Source organism: Mus pahari, chromosome X (assembly GCF_900095145.1).
Source record: "Mus pahari chromosome X, PAHARI_EIJ_v1.1, whole genome shotgun sequence".
Taxonomy (NCBI): Eukaryota; Metazoa; Chordata; class Mammalia; order Rodentia; family Muridae; genus Mus; species Mus pahari.
The window spans coordinates 90456884-90472553 of record NC_034613.1 but is presented as its reverse complement, the minus strand read 5'-3'; the positions used below and the strand labels follow the sequence as shown (position 1 = coordinate 90472553).

Below are 15670 nucleotides of genomic sequence, written 5' to 3'. Positions count from 1 at the left end.
TTACATCTGCAAACCAGTTCTTATACCTAAAGCTCAGAGAGCATGGCAGAACGATTGTAAGGGCCAAGGATCAGGGAGTTTTATATGAAAGTATGTGTCCTAGTAATATCAGAAGGTATACCCGTAATGTCTCACAAACACAACTCTGCAAACATGCAAACATGAGCTGAACAAGGACAACAACAATTTACATGCTAAAGGGAAAAAGCACAGAAACTACACAAAGAGCCAGAGGCAACTAAGGAATCCTGTGAGCAGGAGAAACAGTCTTTTCCATGGAAGAGCATACCAGGTGGTTGTTCAATACCAAATGTTCAGCCTTGAAAACCTGAAAACATGCATGGAAGGAACATTCTACCTACTAAGCAGGGAATATAATTTTTCATGGATATATATGATTGATTGATAGATAGATAGATAGATAGATAGATAGATAGATAGATAGATAGATAGATAGAGATATATTCCCCTATGAAGAGAGCAAGGAAGGGTAATGTGGGACAAGTGGAACTGTGCCACCAGACAAAAGACTGGGAAAGTCAAGCAGATTAAGAAACCCCTGCAATTCTCATAATAGAATGGTAGGCATTTGAATTTGCTCCCAACCCAGTTCCTGTCCTGGAGCACATGGCCACCACACCCCACCTGAGGACCTTGACAACTAGTTGAGTAGCACAGAGCCCAGAGTTCTCCATGCTAATGAGGTATCTAGATGGGACTGCCCTGAGGATTCAGCCAATAAGCTCCCCTTCCCAGACATTTCCTTCCTGCAAAAGGTATTTAATTTCTGGTCCACCCTGAGTAAGTTGCGTGCACCATTTTCATAATGAATAAACTGTTTGGACAAGCAACGGCTGTCCCTCTCATCAAGAACCTCCATGTGGGGAACCCTTCATTTTCAAGCCATGCCACACAGATGTGGTGGCAGCGCTGTCTTTCCCCCCTTTATAGAGATAAACCTGTAGAATAATCATAACAGGGGAGCAGAACCCCAGCAGGGTGATGTCTGTACGGGGGAGGGGGATAATGTAGATGTTAAGCCTGTAACAATTTGATTGGGAACACATCCGTGGTCTGCTGTTATGGTCCTAGAAAAGAGGCAAGGAAGGGTGTTTGAGGAATTTAGTCCTGGAAGGGATCCTCTAAGTGGAAAGTTACCTGTGTACTGTTAAGGAAAGCTGAGGGAAGAGGTGGAAATTTATCTGCTTTAGATGGCTGAGAAAGAAAATATTAATTATGTATCTGGGGTAGGCAGTAACAGCTTGTCTGTAAAAGGAAACTGGCTTAAGTAGATGATATTATTTTGTTAATTAAGGATTAAATAATGGCTATTAGCGAGTTGGTTTGACCTGTGGGGAGTACATTAAATATGATATTTTTTTGAAGCTTAAAAGAAATTTTAAGCAAACTCTCTCTCTCTCTCTCTCTCTCTCTCTCTCTCTCTCTCTCTCTCTCTCTCTCTCTCTCACTCTCTTTCTCTCTTTCCCTTCCCCCTTCTTTCCCCTTGGCCATGGCCGGTCTCCTCTTTCTATTTCTCTCTTTCCCCCTGCCTTTCTATAATAAAGCTCTAAAACCATAGACAGTCTCTGCTCATCAAGGCCCGCTGTGCTTGGATGATGGGATAGGCTTACTTCTAACGAGCAGCTTCTAACCTCCAGTCAGAAGGTCTTCCTGTGCTCCAGCCACGGACTGGACTAAAGACTCTTGCCTGTGTGGAAACCACCCAGCGCCCCCCTCCTCTCCCCCTTCCCCCTTTTCCCGTATCTCTGGGGCCTAGTGCCTGCCGCCCCAGGGCCCCTATTCTGTTCTCAGCTCCTCTGCCATATCCGGCATGGGATGCCAGAGACTGAGAACCTGGTATGGGGCCCACCTGGGGCTGCATGGAAAGCGTCCAGCACAGGAACTCTGGCCAGACAAGGGCTCTCTCCCATTCCCCTCTTCCCCTACACCCACAGCCCTGAAGTGCTCCAGGACAGGAACTGGGTTGGGAGCAAATTCAAATGCCTATCATTCTGTTATGAGAATTGCAGGGGTTTCTTAATCTGCTTGACCTTTCCAGTCTTTTGTCTGGTGGCACAGGTATATGGGATGGTTTGGAGGAAGGAAAGGCAGACTTGTAATTAGGTTATAATATCAAAAATAAAAGAAACAATAGAAAAAGGCATACTTTTTGGCCTGGCAATTCCAATTCAGGGAATCTGTTCTATAGATTTTCTTTTGTTTTGGGTTTTTGGGGTGTTGTTGTTGTTGTTGTTGTTCTCTTAGACATGGTTTCTCTGTGTATCCTCAGCTGTCCTGGAATTCACTCTGTAGACCAGGGTAGCATCAAACTTAGAGTCTACCTGCTGCTGCTTCCCAAGTACCAGGATTAAAGGGGTGTGACAACACCACCCTATTGATTCAACAGATGATTATACATGTCCTGATAACATACATGTAAAATATTCATGGAATCACTATTTGTGTTAGCAAGAGAAAGCAAAAATTCAATGTATAATAAAGACAGTCTGGTTCAATAGAGGATATAATACACTTTGCAATAGAATACCATGCAAGTATATTTTGAGAATTTTATAAATGCATACAATGTGTTCTGATAAAAATCTGCCTCCTAGTGCTGACCCTTATACCACCCACCAGTTTTTACTTCCATCTTCTTGTAATCTTTTTTCTTTGACAAACAGTATAATCTGTAGTGCCGTGTGTGTGTGTGTGTGTGTGTGTGTGTGTGTGTGTGTGCACATGGATGTAGGGCCACTCACTAGATTGAGAACAGTCTATTAGGAATCACATCTCTGAAAAAAAAAACTAACTTTGACTCCCTCAACTGCTACCAACTGCCAGTAGCTCCCCAGCTCAGGGGTGGGGCCTCTTGGTCTCCTCCCCAGTACATGCTGGGGGATTGGATGGCTTAATCTTGTGCACATCTTATGCAGCCATAACTCTATGACTTCTTATTTACAACAGCCCTCTCATGGCAGGAGACAATGTTTTAGAGCAATCCTTTCCAACTTCTGGCTCTTATAATCTTTCTATACTCCCATATATTACAGCCCCTTAGCCTTTTCAGGAAGGGGTATAATTCAGATGCCCCATTTAGGGCTGAGCACTCCAATTATTTAAGAAAATAAGAAAAATCACTCTTTCCAAGTTATAGAAAATGAAGCAATCCCAGATAAATAAGCAATCAAGAAGGCTGTTGCAAAATATTGTGTACAGTCTACTTCTCTGTGTGTGCCAAAACACCCTGGGTTTTTATTTTACAAACATAAACTCTGAAGTCATGGCTTAGAATATAACTGAATAAGACAAGGATTTCACTGTATACTCCTAACTCAAGTTTTGAACTGTATGATTCTTTAACTTTTCACAAGAAAGACAATTAAATCTTTAGATGTTGCAGAGATGCTTGTTGTTTGCATGCATTTAAATAAACATGTGAGAAAATCTGGAATGATTCACACCCTTGACATGAAGAAGTGAGAAGTGAGGTGCCCATGTGGAGTAAACTGTTGTCTTTTATTCTGTGTGGGAAATTGAGATTTCATAATCTCACATATAAATGGTCTTGTACTAAAGGGCTGGGACTGAAAGAGTTCATTTCATCTTGAATTACATCATTCTCTTGAGTCTTTTTGATGGACTGACATAAGACCATGCCATTCAGGCACTTGAAATGAAACGCTGAAGTGATTTTTCCATCTTGTAACCAGCTCTGTGGAGAATACCCAAACTGAGCTGTTTAAAAGGAAAGTATGAGAAAACAGGCAGGAACGTCATGTGGACATCTATTTCAAAGGTACAACTCATACTTCTGAGTTCTGTAGTCAATGGAGCTATTAAAAACGACTCTGGATTTAGAGTCAGAAGTTCTTTATTTAATGTCAGGGTACACATTACAGACTGTGGGACCTTGGTTAACGAGCTCTCTGTCCCTGACAGATAATTACCTGCCCTATACTGTTATCTATTTCAACAAAGTTACTGAGAAAATAGAATGAGGTGACAAATATAAAATATGTTGTAGCTGACCAAGTGACTCAGTGGATAAAAATGCTTGCAGCCAGTGTCCTGCATTCTTTCTCTGGAACCCCTATGGTAGAAGAAGAGAACTGACTCCCACAAATTATCCTCTGAAGCCACATGTGCACTATAGCATGTGTGCACACACACAGAGGAACACATACTACCTTAATTTTTTTTTTGAAAAAGCATGCTATAAACTCTAATGAAGTACAAATTGTATCATAGCATTTTAGTACCTGTGGTGGAAGAGATAATGACAACTGGCCAAAACAGCTCTCATATATTGATATAAAGGTCAAGTCCTCTCTTTACTCACAGAATCATGAAAACTTTGAAAACATATAACTTCCAGAATTTCCCTGGCTCAAACTTTGGTGTTCTGCATGTATTCTTATCTGTGCATGGGAAAATACTAGCACTCAGCATTCCATAGTAATACCAGCCAGTACATAGTAATAGGAGAAAAAGAGACATTTGTTGCTTACTTTTGTTCTTTTGAATGCTGAAGAAAAAAAACGGATTAAAAGTGTCAACCTTTTTTTTTTTATTTTCAGTTATCTACCTCATACTCTATCATGCCATTTTTGTGTTCTTTGCATGGACCTACTGGAAGTCTATCTTCACACTTCCACATCAGCCAAACCAGAAGGTAAGAATTGTGTGTTGTTTCACAAACTTAAGAACAAAAGAAACTAAAGATACCAATAAAACCAGAACAGAACAAAAGGAAGAACAAATAGCCTTCCTATTCAAAAGAAATTTAGGCTGTTTTGTCTTTTTTTTTTCCAGACAAGGTCTCTCTGTATTGCCCAAGTTGGCCTTGAACTCCTAGCCTCCAGTCACCCTCCTTCACCTCTCCTGAACTATGTTGGCACACTACCTTGCCCAGCCAGGGATAAACTAAAAGGGATCACTCTGAGGAATTAAGGGTAGACTAGGCTATTGAAGGAGTTTGTGAAATCACCAGCCTTGGGTGTCTTTAAGACTAGAAAACCACTGTCTGTAATGGGAATCTGATTTTTTTTTTAAAAGCTGCTTTGATTCTGAGACCTCATCTAGTTCAGTTCTATGAAGTTGTATTATTTCATAATGGCACCCAGCAAGAAACGAGAAGGCAACTCTGAGAAAAACCTCAATTATGAATTTAACCCTTTTAAGGTGTGATCTCTTGAATCCATGTGTAATTAATTAATAAGAGATCAGAAAAATGATCATCTCAGGAATTTACTGCCTATAACTACTTTAAAAGAAGTTAGATTTGGAAGTAAAAAGAAACAATGGGAAAGATCTTACTAAAAGCTATTAACACAGAGAACAGTACTACTCTAAGTTGTCTCCTTCATGGATCAAAATAATACAAAATTAAAAAATTAGAGCATATAAAAAGGTAGTATACAGACAGAAGATAATGAGCCAAGTGGTAAGTATCTTTTCTTCTGAATGCTTAAAATGCAAATGGATTAATTTATCCACTTAAAAGGCTAACATTGCTGAACATGGTCACTCATCTTGTAATCCCAGGATTCTAGAGGCTGAGTCAGGAAGATTGCCACAAATTTGAGGCCAATCTAGGGTACAGAGGAAACTTTATCTCAAAAAAAGAAATAAAATAAGTAACACTAAAATAAATAATACTTAAAATATTACAGAACAAGGTATGGTGGCACACACCTTTAATACCAGAATTCTCGAGGCAGAAGCCAATAGATCTCTCTGAACTTGAGGCCAGCCTGCTCCACATAGAGTTCTACAACTAGAGCTACATAATGAGACCCTGTTTGAAAAATGTATTCCAAAAATCTGAGATTGACAAACTAGATTAAAATCACAGCTATATTTAATCTGTCTATAATACAGTTAACATTAGTAACAAAGACATGAATTAAGTTCACAGTAAATGGTTATAAAAATATATAATAAGCAAATAGTGATAAAAGATCAAGGATATCTATGTTAATTTCAAACAAGAGACTTTCATATGGAAGAAAGGAAGGAAAGGAAGAAAGAGAGAGGGACTGGAGTTGTGATTCAGAAATTCAGAGCTTCTCTGGCATGTGTGGCGCTCTGTATTTGATCTATCACAACAAAAAATATTTTCTTTGAAGAGAGTTAAGTCAATCACAAGAGAAAATGAAGTAAAATATGTATTGAAAGGGAGTCAATATGCTATATTTGGGTCTGTGATAGAGCATTTGTCTAGAAGGTTCTTGGATTGTATCTCCAGCACCACAAAAATAAAGGTTCAGTTGATCAATATGTTAAAGTTTGTTTGTTTTTTTTAATGAACATGAATAATAGAAGCAAAACCTGGGGAAATTCTGTTCTGGAATAATTAAAAGGCATAATAATAATAGTTAAAAGACATCAGTTCTTGATGGAAACAGATACAGAGACCCATAGCCAAACATTAGGCAGAGCTCAGGGGTCCTGTGGAAGCAGATGAGGAAGGATTGTAGAAGCCAGAAAGGTCAAGGACACCATGAGAACACAGCCTACAGTCCACAGAATCAAGTCAGCAGGGCTCATAGGGGGTCACGGGGACTAAAGCAACAATCATAGCGCCTATGTGCGTCTGACCTAGGTCTGCTACATATATTTTATGATTGTGTGTCTTGGTGTTCTTGTGGGACTCCTTACAGTGGGAGTAGGGGTATCTCTGACTCTTTTGTCTGCTTTTGGGTGCCTTTCCTCCTACTGGGTTGCCTTGTCCAGCCTTGATATGAGGATATGTGCCTAGTCTTGTTGAAACTTGATATGCCATGTTCAGTTGATATCCCTGAAAGGGCTGCCCTTATCTGAAGAAAGAGTAGTGGGTGGGTAGGGGCACTGGGAAGAGAGTAGAGAGAGAAAATGCATTCTGGATGTAATTTATGAGAGAAGAATTTTTAAAAGGCATTAGTTCTACATGTTCAATAGTGTGTACAGTAAGTAGACAGAAAATCAAAAAGAAATGAAGGATCTGAAAAAATTGTGTGTGTGTGTGTGTGTGTGTGTGTACACAATCTACCATCAAATAGTAGTATATACATTTTTACATTACATATAGAGAATTTTCTAATACAGACAATCCATTAGGCCACCAAAGAAGTTGATACATTTAAAATATTGAAACCATCTAAGTGCAGTGAAATAAAGCTAAAAGTTAATAAGACGAAGAAAGCTATAGATTCACAAGTGTGAGGAAATTAAGCACACTCTTTTATTAATTCTTAGAATGTTTCATATAATATATTTTCACTATATTCCCCCCCACACACACACACACCCCAATAGCTCCCAGATCGAGCTCTATCCCCCACCCATCCAACCTGGTGGCCTCATACTTCATCATACATTAAAAAAAAAAAATTAAGTCCGTTAATGCTACTCATGAACTACCCTTGAGTGTTGGCCATCCATGGAAGGTGGTTGACCTACCAGAGATTACCCCTTTTAAAAAGAAAAGAAAGCTGATTCTCTCTCCCAGAAGCTATCGATTGCCAATATCTCCTCAGCTATAGGTAGGACTTCTTTTCCCCTGCCCTTTCCAAGCTAGGATTTTGTCTGCCTTGAGCTTGCCCAGTCTTGTGCTATGAGATCGCGTGTGCAAGGACCCCATTCTGCATTTAAAAACTGCTGCTTTAATGAATGTATCCACCACCACTGGTTCTTAGAGTTTTTCTGCCCCCCCCCCTTTCCTTCGGTGATCCCTGAGCCTTGGAAAGGAACATGTAAAATTGGTGTCCCATTTAGGGCTTAGAATTCTGCAGTCTCTTCTTCTCTGCACCTTGATCATTAAGCACACTCTAAACTAACAGATCAAATAGGAAATGGCAGGAAATTTAAAAAAAAAAACTTTGAGAGGAGTGAAACAGAGAAATGACATAATAAAAATTATAGAATGCAATCAAGCAGTACTCACATGAAAATTTATAGTTGTAAAAAACATTTAAAGGAAGAAATATCTCAAATAATCTATTTTGATGTGTTAGAGAACTGTATAATGAAGAGTGACCTAAAGCCAAAGGTTAAAAAAATGACTGTTACAAGGGAAATAAACCAAACAGTAAGATGACCAACCAAAGCATGAAAGACAGTCTTTTAATTCATACAATTTTTGTGTCCAGTACACAGAATACATAAAGAATTCTTATAATTCAGCAACTAAATAAAGATAACCCAGTTGTGAAATGCAGAAAGATCCCAAATAGACATTTTTTTTCTCCAAAGAATATATATAAGTGTTTGTTAAGGACATGAAAATTTCATGAGCCCCACTCCCAACTTAAAGAGATACAAAACTAGACACCAAAACCACCAGGATTCATTGAATGAATGAACGAACGAATGAATGAATGATTGAATGAATGAATGAAAAGAAAATATCAAATATTGGCTAGAATGCAAAGTATTCACAATTCTTTCAAATTTGACTAGGAATATAGACTGGTAAATATGCTATGCAAAAATAGCTATGCTTTTTCTCATAAGGTTAAATATGGAGATTCCATGTGACCCAAAAGTTTCATTCATAGTCAAAATAATTGAAAGGAAGCATTCAAATAAATACATTTGTACAATTTTTTATTGCAGCACTAATTACCATAGCCAAAAGATGGAAACAACCCAAATATTTATCACTGCCAGTGGAAAAATAGTTTGAGGAAGTATTGTATGTGCACACACATCAGAATACCATTGGCCCTGGAAGATAATGCAGTACTGACATATGATACAACATAGATGAACCTTGAAATGTGGCCATTGAACACCAAAGGCCATACTGTTTTGAAGGCAAATTCAGACAGAAACTGATTCAGCAGATATTGGTTGCAGTCTGACTAGACAGAAGGGAATAAAGAATGACAACTTAATAAAGTAAAGGGCTGGGGCTGGTGAGATGGCTCAGTGGGTAAGAGCACCCGACTGCTCTCCCAAAGGTCCGGAGTTCAAATCCCAGCAACCACATGGTGGCTCATAACCATCCGTAACAAGATCTGACTCCCTCTTCTGGAGTGTCTGAAGACAGCTACAGTGTACTTACCTATAATAAATAAATAAATCTTAAAAAAAATAAAGTAAAGGGCTTTCTCTCAGGTGATGAAATGTTTCTGAACATTTGGTATCTGTTTGCACCACACTATGAGCGAGCTAAATGCCACTGAATTTGTGAACTGTAATATGTACCTTATAAAATAAAATACCATGTTATCTTAATTTTAGCTTAATAAAAAATAGTAGTATTTAGTATAAAAGCTTTTAGGTCAGTAGAAAGGCTATGTGGTTAGAAATTTTGTAGGCCTAAACTTGATGAGATAATGTTAGGTTTTAATCAAGTACTGCAAATGTCTAATGCTTATGACTATATCTTTTATTTTTTATATCTATATTTAATCTTTTTTTTACAGTCCACCCATTATCCCCCTCCTAGCCCGCCCTCTGACAGTTCCTCATCCCATTCCTCCTCACATCTGTCTATAAGAGGATGTTCCCATATCCCTCACCCTACCCCTTGCCAGACCTCTCTGTTCCCTGGGATCTCAAGTCTCTCGAGAGTTAGGAACATCTTCTCTCACTTAAGCCAGACCAGGCAGTCCTCTGCTGTAGATGTGACTGGGGCCTCTGACCAGGTAGTGTATGCTCCCTGGTTGGTGCCTCGGTGTCTGAGAGATCTCAGATCTCGGGGTCCAGGTTAGTTTAGACTGCTGGTCACCCTCCTCCTCCAGCTTCTTCCAGCCTTTCTCTAATTCAACCACATGGCCTCTAGGAGAACAGCCATGCTAGGCTCCTGTCTGTAAGCACACTATAGCATCAGTAATAGTGTCAGATCTTGGAGCCTCCCCTTGAGCTGGATCCTAGTTTGAACCTGTCACTGGACCTCCTTTCCCTCAGCTCTTCTCCAGTTTTGTCCTTGCAGTTCTTTCAGACAGGGACAATTCTGAGTCAGAGTTTTTGACTGTAAGATGGCAACCTCATGCCTCCACTTGATGTCCTGTCTTTCTACTGGAGGTGGACTCTACAAGTTCCCTCTCCCCACTGTTGGGCATTTCATCTAAGGTCCCTCCCTTTGAGTCCTGACAGCCTCTCACCTCTAAGGTCTCTGGTACATTCTGGAGAGAACCCCCCCACCTCCCACCTCCTGGGCTGCATATTTCCATTCATTCTGCTGGCCTTCATGGCTTCACTCCTGCCCCCCCCCAATACCTGATCCTGTTCTCTTTTAATAACTACATCTTTATCATTTTTCAATTTGTAAAAATGGAAGGAGAGTTCTTTGGGACTACTTGATGGCCACAATATTAATTTTTCTAACATAGCATTCCAATCTGTCACCAGTTGTCTCATCCAACAATGCATTTGCTAGCTCACTGCTTTATCATCCATAATAAGGCTTAGTTAGTGCCAGAAATATGCTGTCTGTTCCAGCCAGCTTGTTCAAAACCATTTGTTGAGTGACCACAAAGTATCTGTCACATCTAAATAGAAACGATTGTGCCTGTGCCCTTCAAATGGTATGCAGGCCCGTGAGAAAGTTAAATTCACAAGGATGCCTCAAAGATTAAAGCACTGCCATGAGGTGCTACTTTCAATGATCAAAATTTAAATGAAAATCTAAAAATTTTGGATTTTTATGGTAGTATAATTGTACTTATTTTAAAAACAACCAGATTATTCTGTATCAGTTTACAATATTTACTTATTATATCCTTATAGGATGTATCTACCTTGTATACATCAGAACTCAGAGATAAGAATTAAATGCTTTATGTAGCAGAAGATGGCCTAATCGGCCATCACTGGGAAGAGAGGCCCCTTGGTCTTGCAAACTTTATATGCCCCAGCACAAGGGAAGGCCTGGGCCAAGTAGTGGGAGTGGGTGGGTAGGGGAGCAGGGGNGGGGCGGGTATAGGGAACTTTTGGGATAGCATTTGAAATGTAAATAAAGAAAATAATAATAATAATAATAATAATAATAATAATAATAATAATAATAATAAAAGAATTAAATGCTTATAAATGTATCATATTTATTATGACAACCTCAAATACCTCCTATGCCTTTCCATATATTCTCAGGAGGACATTTAACTCTCACTCTGGCTGAGAATGGTATGGCGCAATAAAACGCATCATGAATAGAATTCTATTTTTAATTTACATTTTATTTTTAACATTTACTTATTTTATGTGTGTGTGTGTGTGTGAGTGTGAGTGAGTGAAAAAGAGAGAGAGAGAGAGAGAGAGAGAGAGAGAGAGAGAGAGAGAGAGAGACTTCATAGCTGCGTACACCTAATCTGAGCATTCTTGTGCATGTCTTTTGGCATATTTACATATATGTTTCACCTACATATATTTATTTGTCTTGACTAATATAACTAGGAGTGGGATTGCTAGGTCATAGCATTTAGCTTTAGATAGTACCTAAGTTATCCAAACTGGTCTATAAGTCCACACTCACCAAGATCTTCTGTCCCTCAAAATGTACCATAAAAGGACCAAAAGAAAAGGTACATATTGTTACAAAAGTATTCAACAAAAGAGTAAAATCTGTAATATATAAAAGATATATAATACATATATAATATTATACATATATGTCACAATTCAGCATAAAAAGACAATAGCACATTTTCTTAATTTTGTTAATTGCTTAAGAATTTCATATAATTTTGATCATATTCACCCCTCCCATATTCCTCCTAAAATGATTATCCTTGCCCTACCTACCCAATCATGTCCTCCTTTTTCTTTAAACCAATCAAGTACAGTTTGTATTACTCATATACTCTTTGATGTGTGGTTTCACTGAAGCATAGCCAACCCACCAGAGACTTCACCCTGAAAGGAAAGTGACTAAAAGCCTAATTATTATGGTGGACAAAAAACTTGAATAAGTATTTTGAGAGAATACCCTAAATGGCCCAATGAAGTCATGAAAAGGTGTTCATTATCAAGAGTAGCTGTAAACATACTGAGTAAAGCGTAGTAAGGTATTATATATGAAGAGTTAAAATTCAAATGACTGGTAATATCAAATAGATTTAAATGATTAATAATTAGAATTCTAAATAATACTTTGAGTTACTTGTTATTCCCCAACAATTAAGTTCCAGTCTTCTGAAATCAGAATCATTTCTTTTATTTTACAGAAAAAAAGTTCAGATCAAGAAGACCCAATTTCCGAAAGTTATTTTCTATTTTAAGTTCATGAGAAAGTTTATACAAGGATTTCCCACCATAAATCTTCTCCTTTTCCATATGTCTACCCTTTTGTGTAGATTAAAGGAAAGTTTTCAAATCTATATTGCTTTGAAAAAATAATTAGGTTATCTTAGGCAATATTAGCAAAATGTAGCATTAAATTGACAAAAAGTTCTGTATCAGTTAGTGAGGATAACCAAAATTCTACGCATTTGAAAAATTATAATATTCAGACAGTGTCACAAGCCATCCAGCTTCTCTGAGTGTCATCAGCATTTTGAACCTATAAAATAGTAATTGGTACTCAATAAACCTCGCTGCTCACTGAAGGGATCCTGGCAGCAATGTGTTTGACAACCCTATGTACCATCATACATGGTATGATGGAATGGAAGAAATACAAGTTTGGTAGGTACATGGAGTATACTGGGGAGCAGCTTTGCTACTTATAAGTTGATTGAGTACAGCCATGGACAAGGTACTTAATCTGTCTAAACATTATTTTTTTATTTTTTAAAAAAATACCACCTATCTCATAAAATACGTAGCCAAAAAATATCTAAGACAAACTGGTATTTGAAGTTCAAGAGCAGATAATATTTTCATTTAGGTAGTTATGGTTGTTTTAATGCTTTCTGGTAACCTGAAAATATAAACATTGTTCATTCTGTTTCCAGTTCCACTTGTCCTATACAGACAAGGAGCGCTATAAAAATGAAGAGAGACCTGAGGTCCAGAAGCAGATGCTTGTGGATATGGCCAAGAAGCTACCAGTGTACACAAGAACTGGGAGTGGAGGTCAGTTCATCATCTCTGCCAGGGAGTCAGTTAGCAGGAATGTAAGGAACACCAAGTCATCTGAGTTGTCACGCTAGCGTCCTTTTCCTCTCATCTTCTCAAAACTACATTTCATTATAGAAATTTTCATGCGCCTTTTTAGAGATTTGTAAGTAACTGTAATACCAGTGGTTTTACCACTAACATTTTATTATACTACTTTATCACATTCCTTTCCATAGAGTCAACCCTCTGTTTTTCCATTGGATCATCTTATTTTTCTGATGCATTTTAAAACAAATAGCAAACACCAGTACATATCTGCCTAAATATGTATTCATTGTGGATAAATTTGCATATCAAAATATGCAAACATCTTAAGTGTACAATTCAACATGTTTTGAAAAATACACACACCTGTAATCAAAGCTGCTGAAAAATTACCATCACTCCAAGAAGGTTCTGCCATGCCTCTACCTAGTCAATCCCCATGCACACATACGATTATTATTCTGATAGTTTTTATATGGTGATTAGCTTTGCCTTCTCTGGAATTTCGTATAAGCGAAATCATGAAGCATACACCCATGTGTTTTGTTTCTTTTAGTCAGCATATTTGTGAAACTTACTCATATTGTTGTGTATTTAATTTAATATTACTGAGTAGCATTACATTGTACGAATATAACAGCTTGTTTATCTACTCAGTGGCTGATACAAATTTGGTTTGTTTCCAATGTTTAGCTAGTATGAATCAGTCTGCTATAAATATCCTTGCAGTAATAAGCAAAGGAAGATGTATCTTCATTTATGTGGTTGAATATCCTTTGTGAAGTTTTACACTTGGGTTTCATCTGCATGAGTAGAACAGTACTTGCAGAGATAGTTCTCCACCTTTGAAAATGAAAACCTTGAAAACCAAGGGGTTTTTGCTGCATCCTCCTTTGCAAATGGTGCTGTCAGATTCAGTGTCGTTTCTTCACTGATGGTTTATTCAGCAAATATCAGTTAAGGTGCAGTTTGGCAGTTGAGGAAATTATAATTAGACAACATTAAAAACTTATTGTTAATTTTGTTAGAGGAGTAATGCCATAGCACTTAGTATTTTTCAAAATATTTGTACATACTAAAATATCTGTGATTGTTTGTATATTTGCTTTAAACACCAAAGTAGCAAAGCCAGTAAAAGAAACAGAATAAAGAAAAATGGCATATTATTGAACTTGCTGAATCTGGGTAATTTCTTAGCCCTATTTCAGCGGGTGTTTGGAAATAGTGATGATTGAATTAAGAAAAAAGAATAGAATGCGGTGGTGAACAGAGGCAGGTGGATCTCTGTGACTTTGGCATTACCCAGATCTACAGACCAAGTTGCAAGCCAGTGATGGAGACTCTATCTTGAAAAAAGGAGGATGTAACAGAGCTGCACCTTGGATGTGACTTTGGGGGTTCTTTCAGAGAAGGTTGACTGAGGGGGGCAGACCTGCTCTAAATGTGAATGACACAACCCTATGAGCTGGTATCCCAGACTGAAGAAAAGGAGAAAAGGAGAAAGCTACTGTGGAGTTCTTTCTCTGTCCCCTGGACCCCCACATAAGAGCTAGTTCCTAAAACCATAGCCACGTGCTGCTCCTGTTCCATGCCTTTCCTTCCTTGATGGACTGATTCCTTTTAAGGCATAAACTATAATAAATTTATCTTCCTTCAAGTTGTTTTAACTAATAAAAAGTTCCATAATACCACTTTTTAAAAAGTGAATGATATGTGTGAGACCCTAGTCCAAGCAATAGGAATACTGAATTAGACAGGCTAGGTCTCTTACAGAGTATATTCTATTTCTTACTAAATTAGATCATTTCATCATTTCTGTTTCTTTCATTCCTTCCTCCAACCCTTCTCATGCAAGCCCTTGCTTTTTCTCAAATTAATGATTTCTATTTAATTGTTATGAACATATATTCCTAAATATGTAAATACAACCAATATTCTATATAATGATGCTTGTATTATATTATTTCAGTGCTCACCACTTGGTATTGGATAACCAATTGGCATGTCATTCTCTGGAGAAGAATATTTCTCCTGTTCTCAATATTCCATAATTGCCTTCTTTGTCTAGATTTGAGGCCCCAGGAAATTTTCTGCTTCCATGTTAGCATATTATCTTTGTTCAGGTTTGTTTAGGTAGTAGCTGTGTTGATGAAATTTTGTGGATAAAACTACCCTGACATTCCTAAGAGACATACAGTCTCACAGAGGACTTCCCTTCCCTCTTTATTATAATTTTTCTGCCACCTCTTCTGTGATGTTCCCTGAGTCTTAGGTGCAGTCTTAGATGTTACAGATGTATCAGTTGGGCTCTACAACTCTGCATTTTAATTGTTTGTGGTTTTCTGTAATGGTTTCTGTCTGTTGTACAGAGAAATTTTATTAATGATGATTGATAATTACCCATATCTGTGAATATAAGAATAAATATTTATGCTGGGTGATAATGGTTCATGCCTTTAATCCTAGCACTCAGGAGACAGAGGCAGGCAGATATGTGACTTCAAGGCCAGCCTGGGTCTACAAAGCCTGGGTCTCCAGAACATCCAGAGCTGTTACACAGAGAAACCCTTGAAAAACAAACAAAAATGAAAGAAGAAGGAAGGGAGGGAGGGAGGAAGGGAGGGAGGGAGGAAGG

The 15670-nt window shown here is 38.1% G+C and overlaps 1 protein-coding gene across 1 annotated transcript in view; it reads left to right on the top strand.

Moving 5' to 3' along the window:
* Positions 1-15670, top strand: part of Zdhhc15 (zinc finger DHHC-type containing 15) — a 112197-nt gene that overhangs the window by 51133 nt on the left and 45394 nt on the right. The window contains exons 3-4 of the mRNA XM_021187709.2: positions 4581-4675; positions 12885-13005. Coding sequence (XP_021043368.1) covers positions 4581-4675; positions 12885-13005 — 216 coding nt within the window. The remainder of the gene's footprint in view (positions 1-4580; positions 4676-12884; positions 13006-15670) is intronic.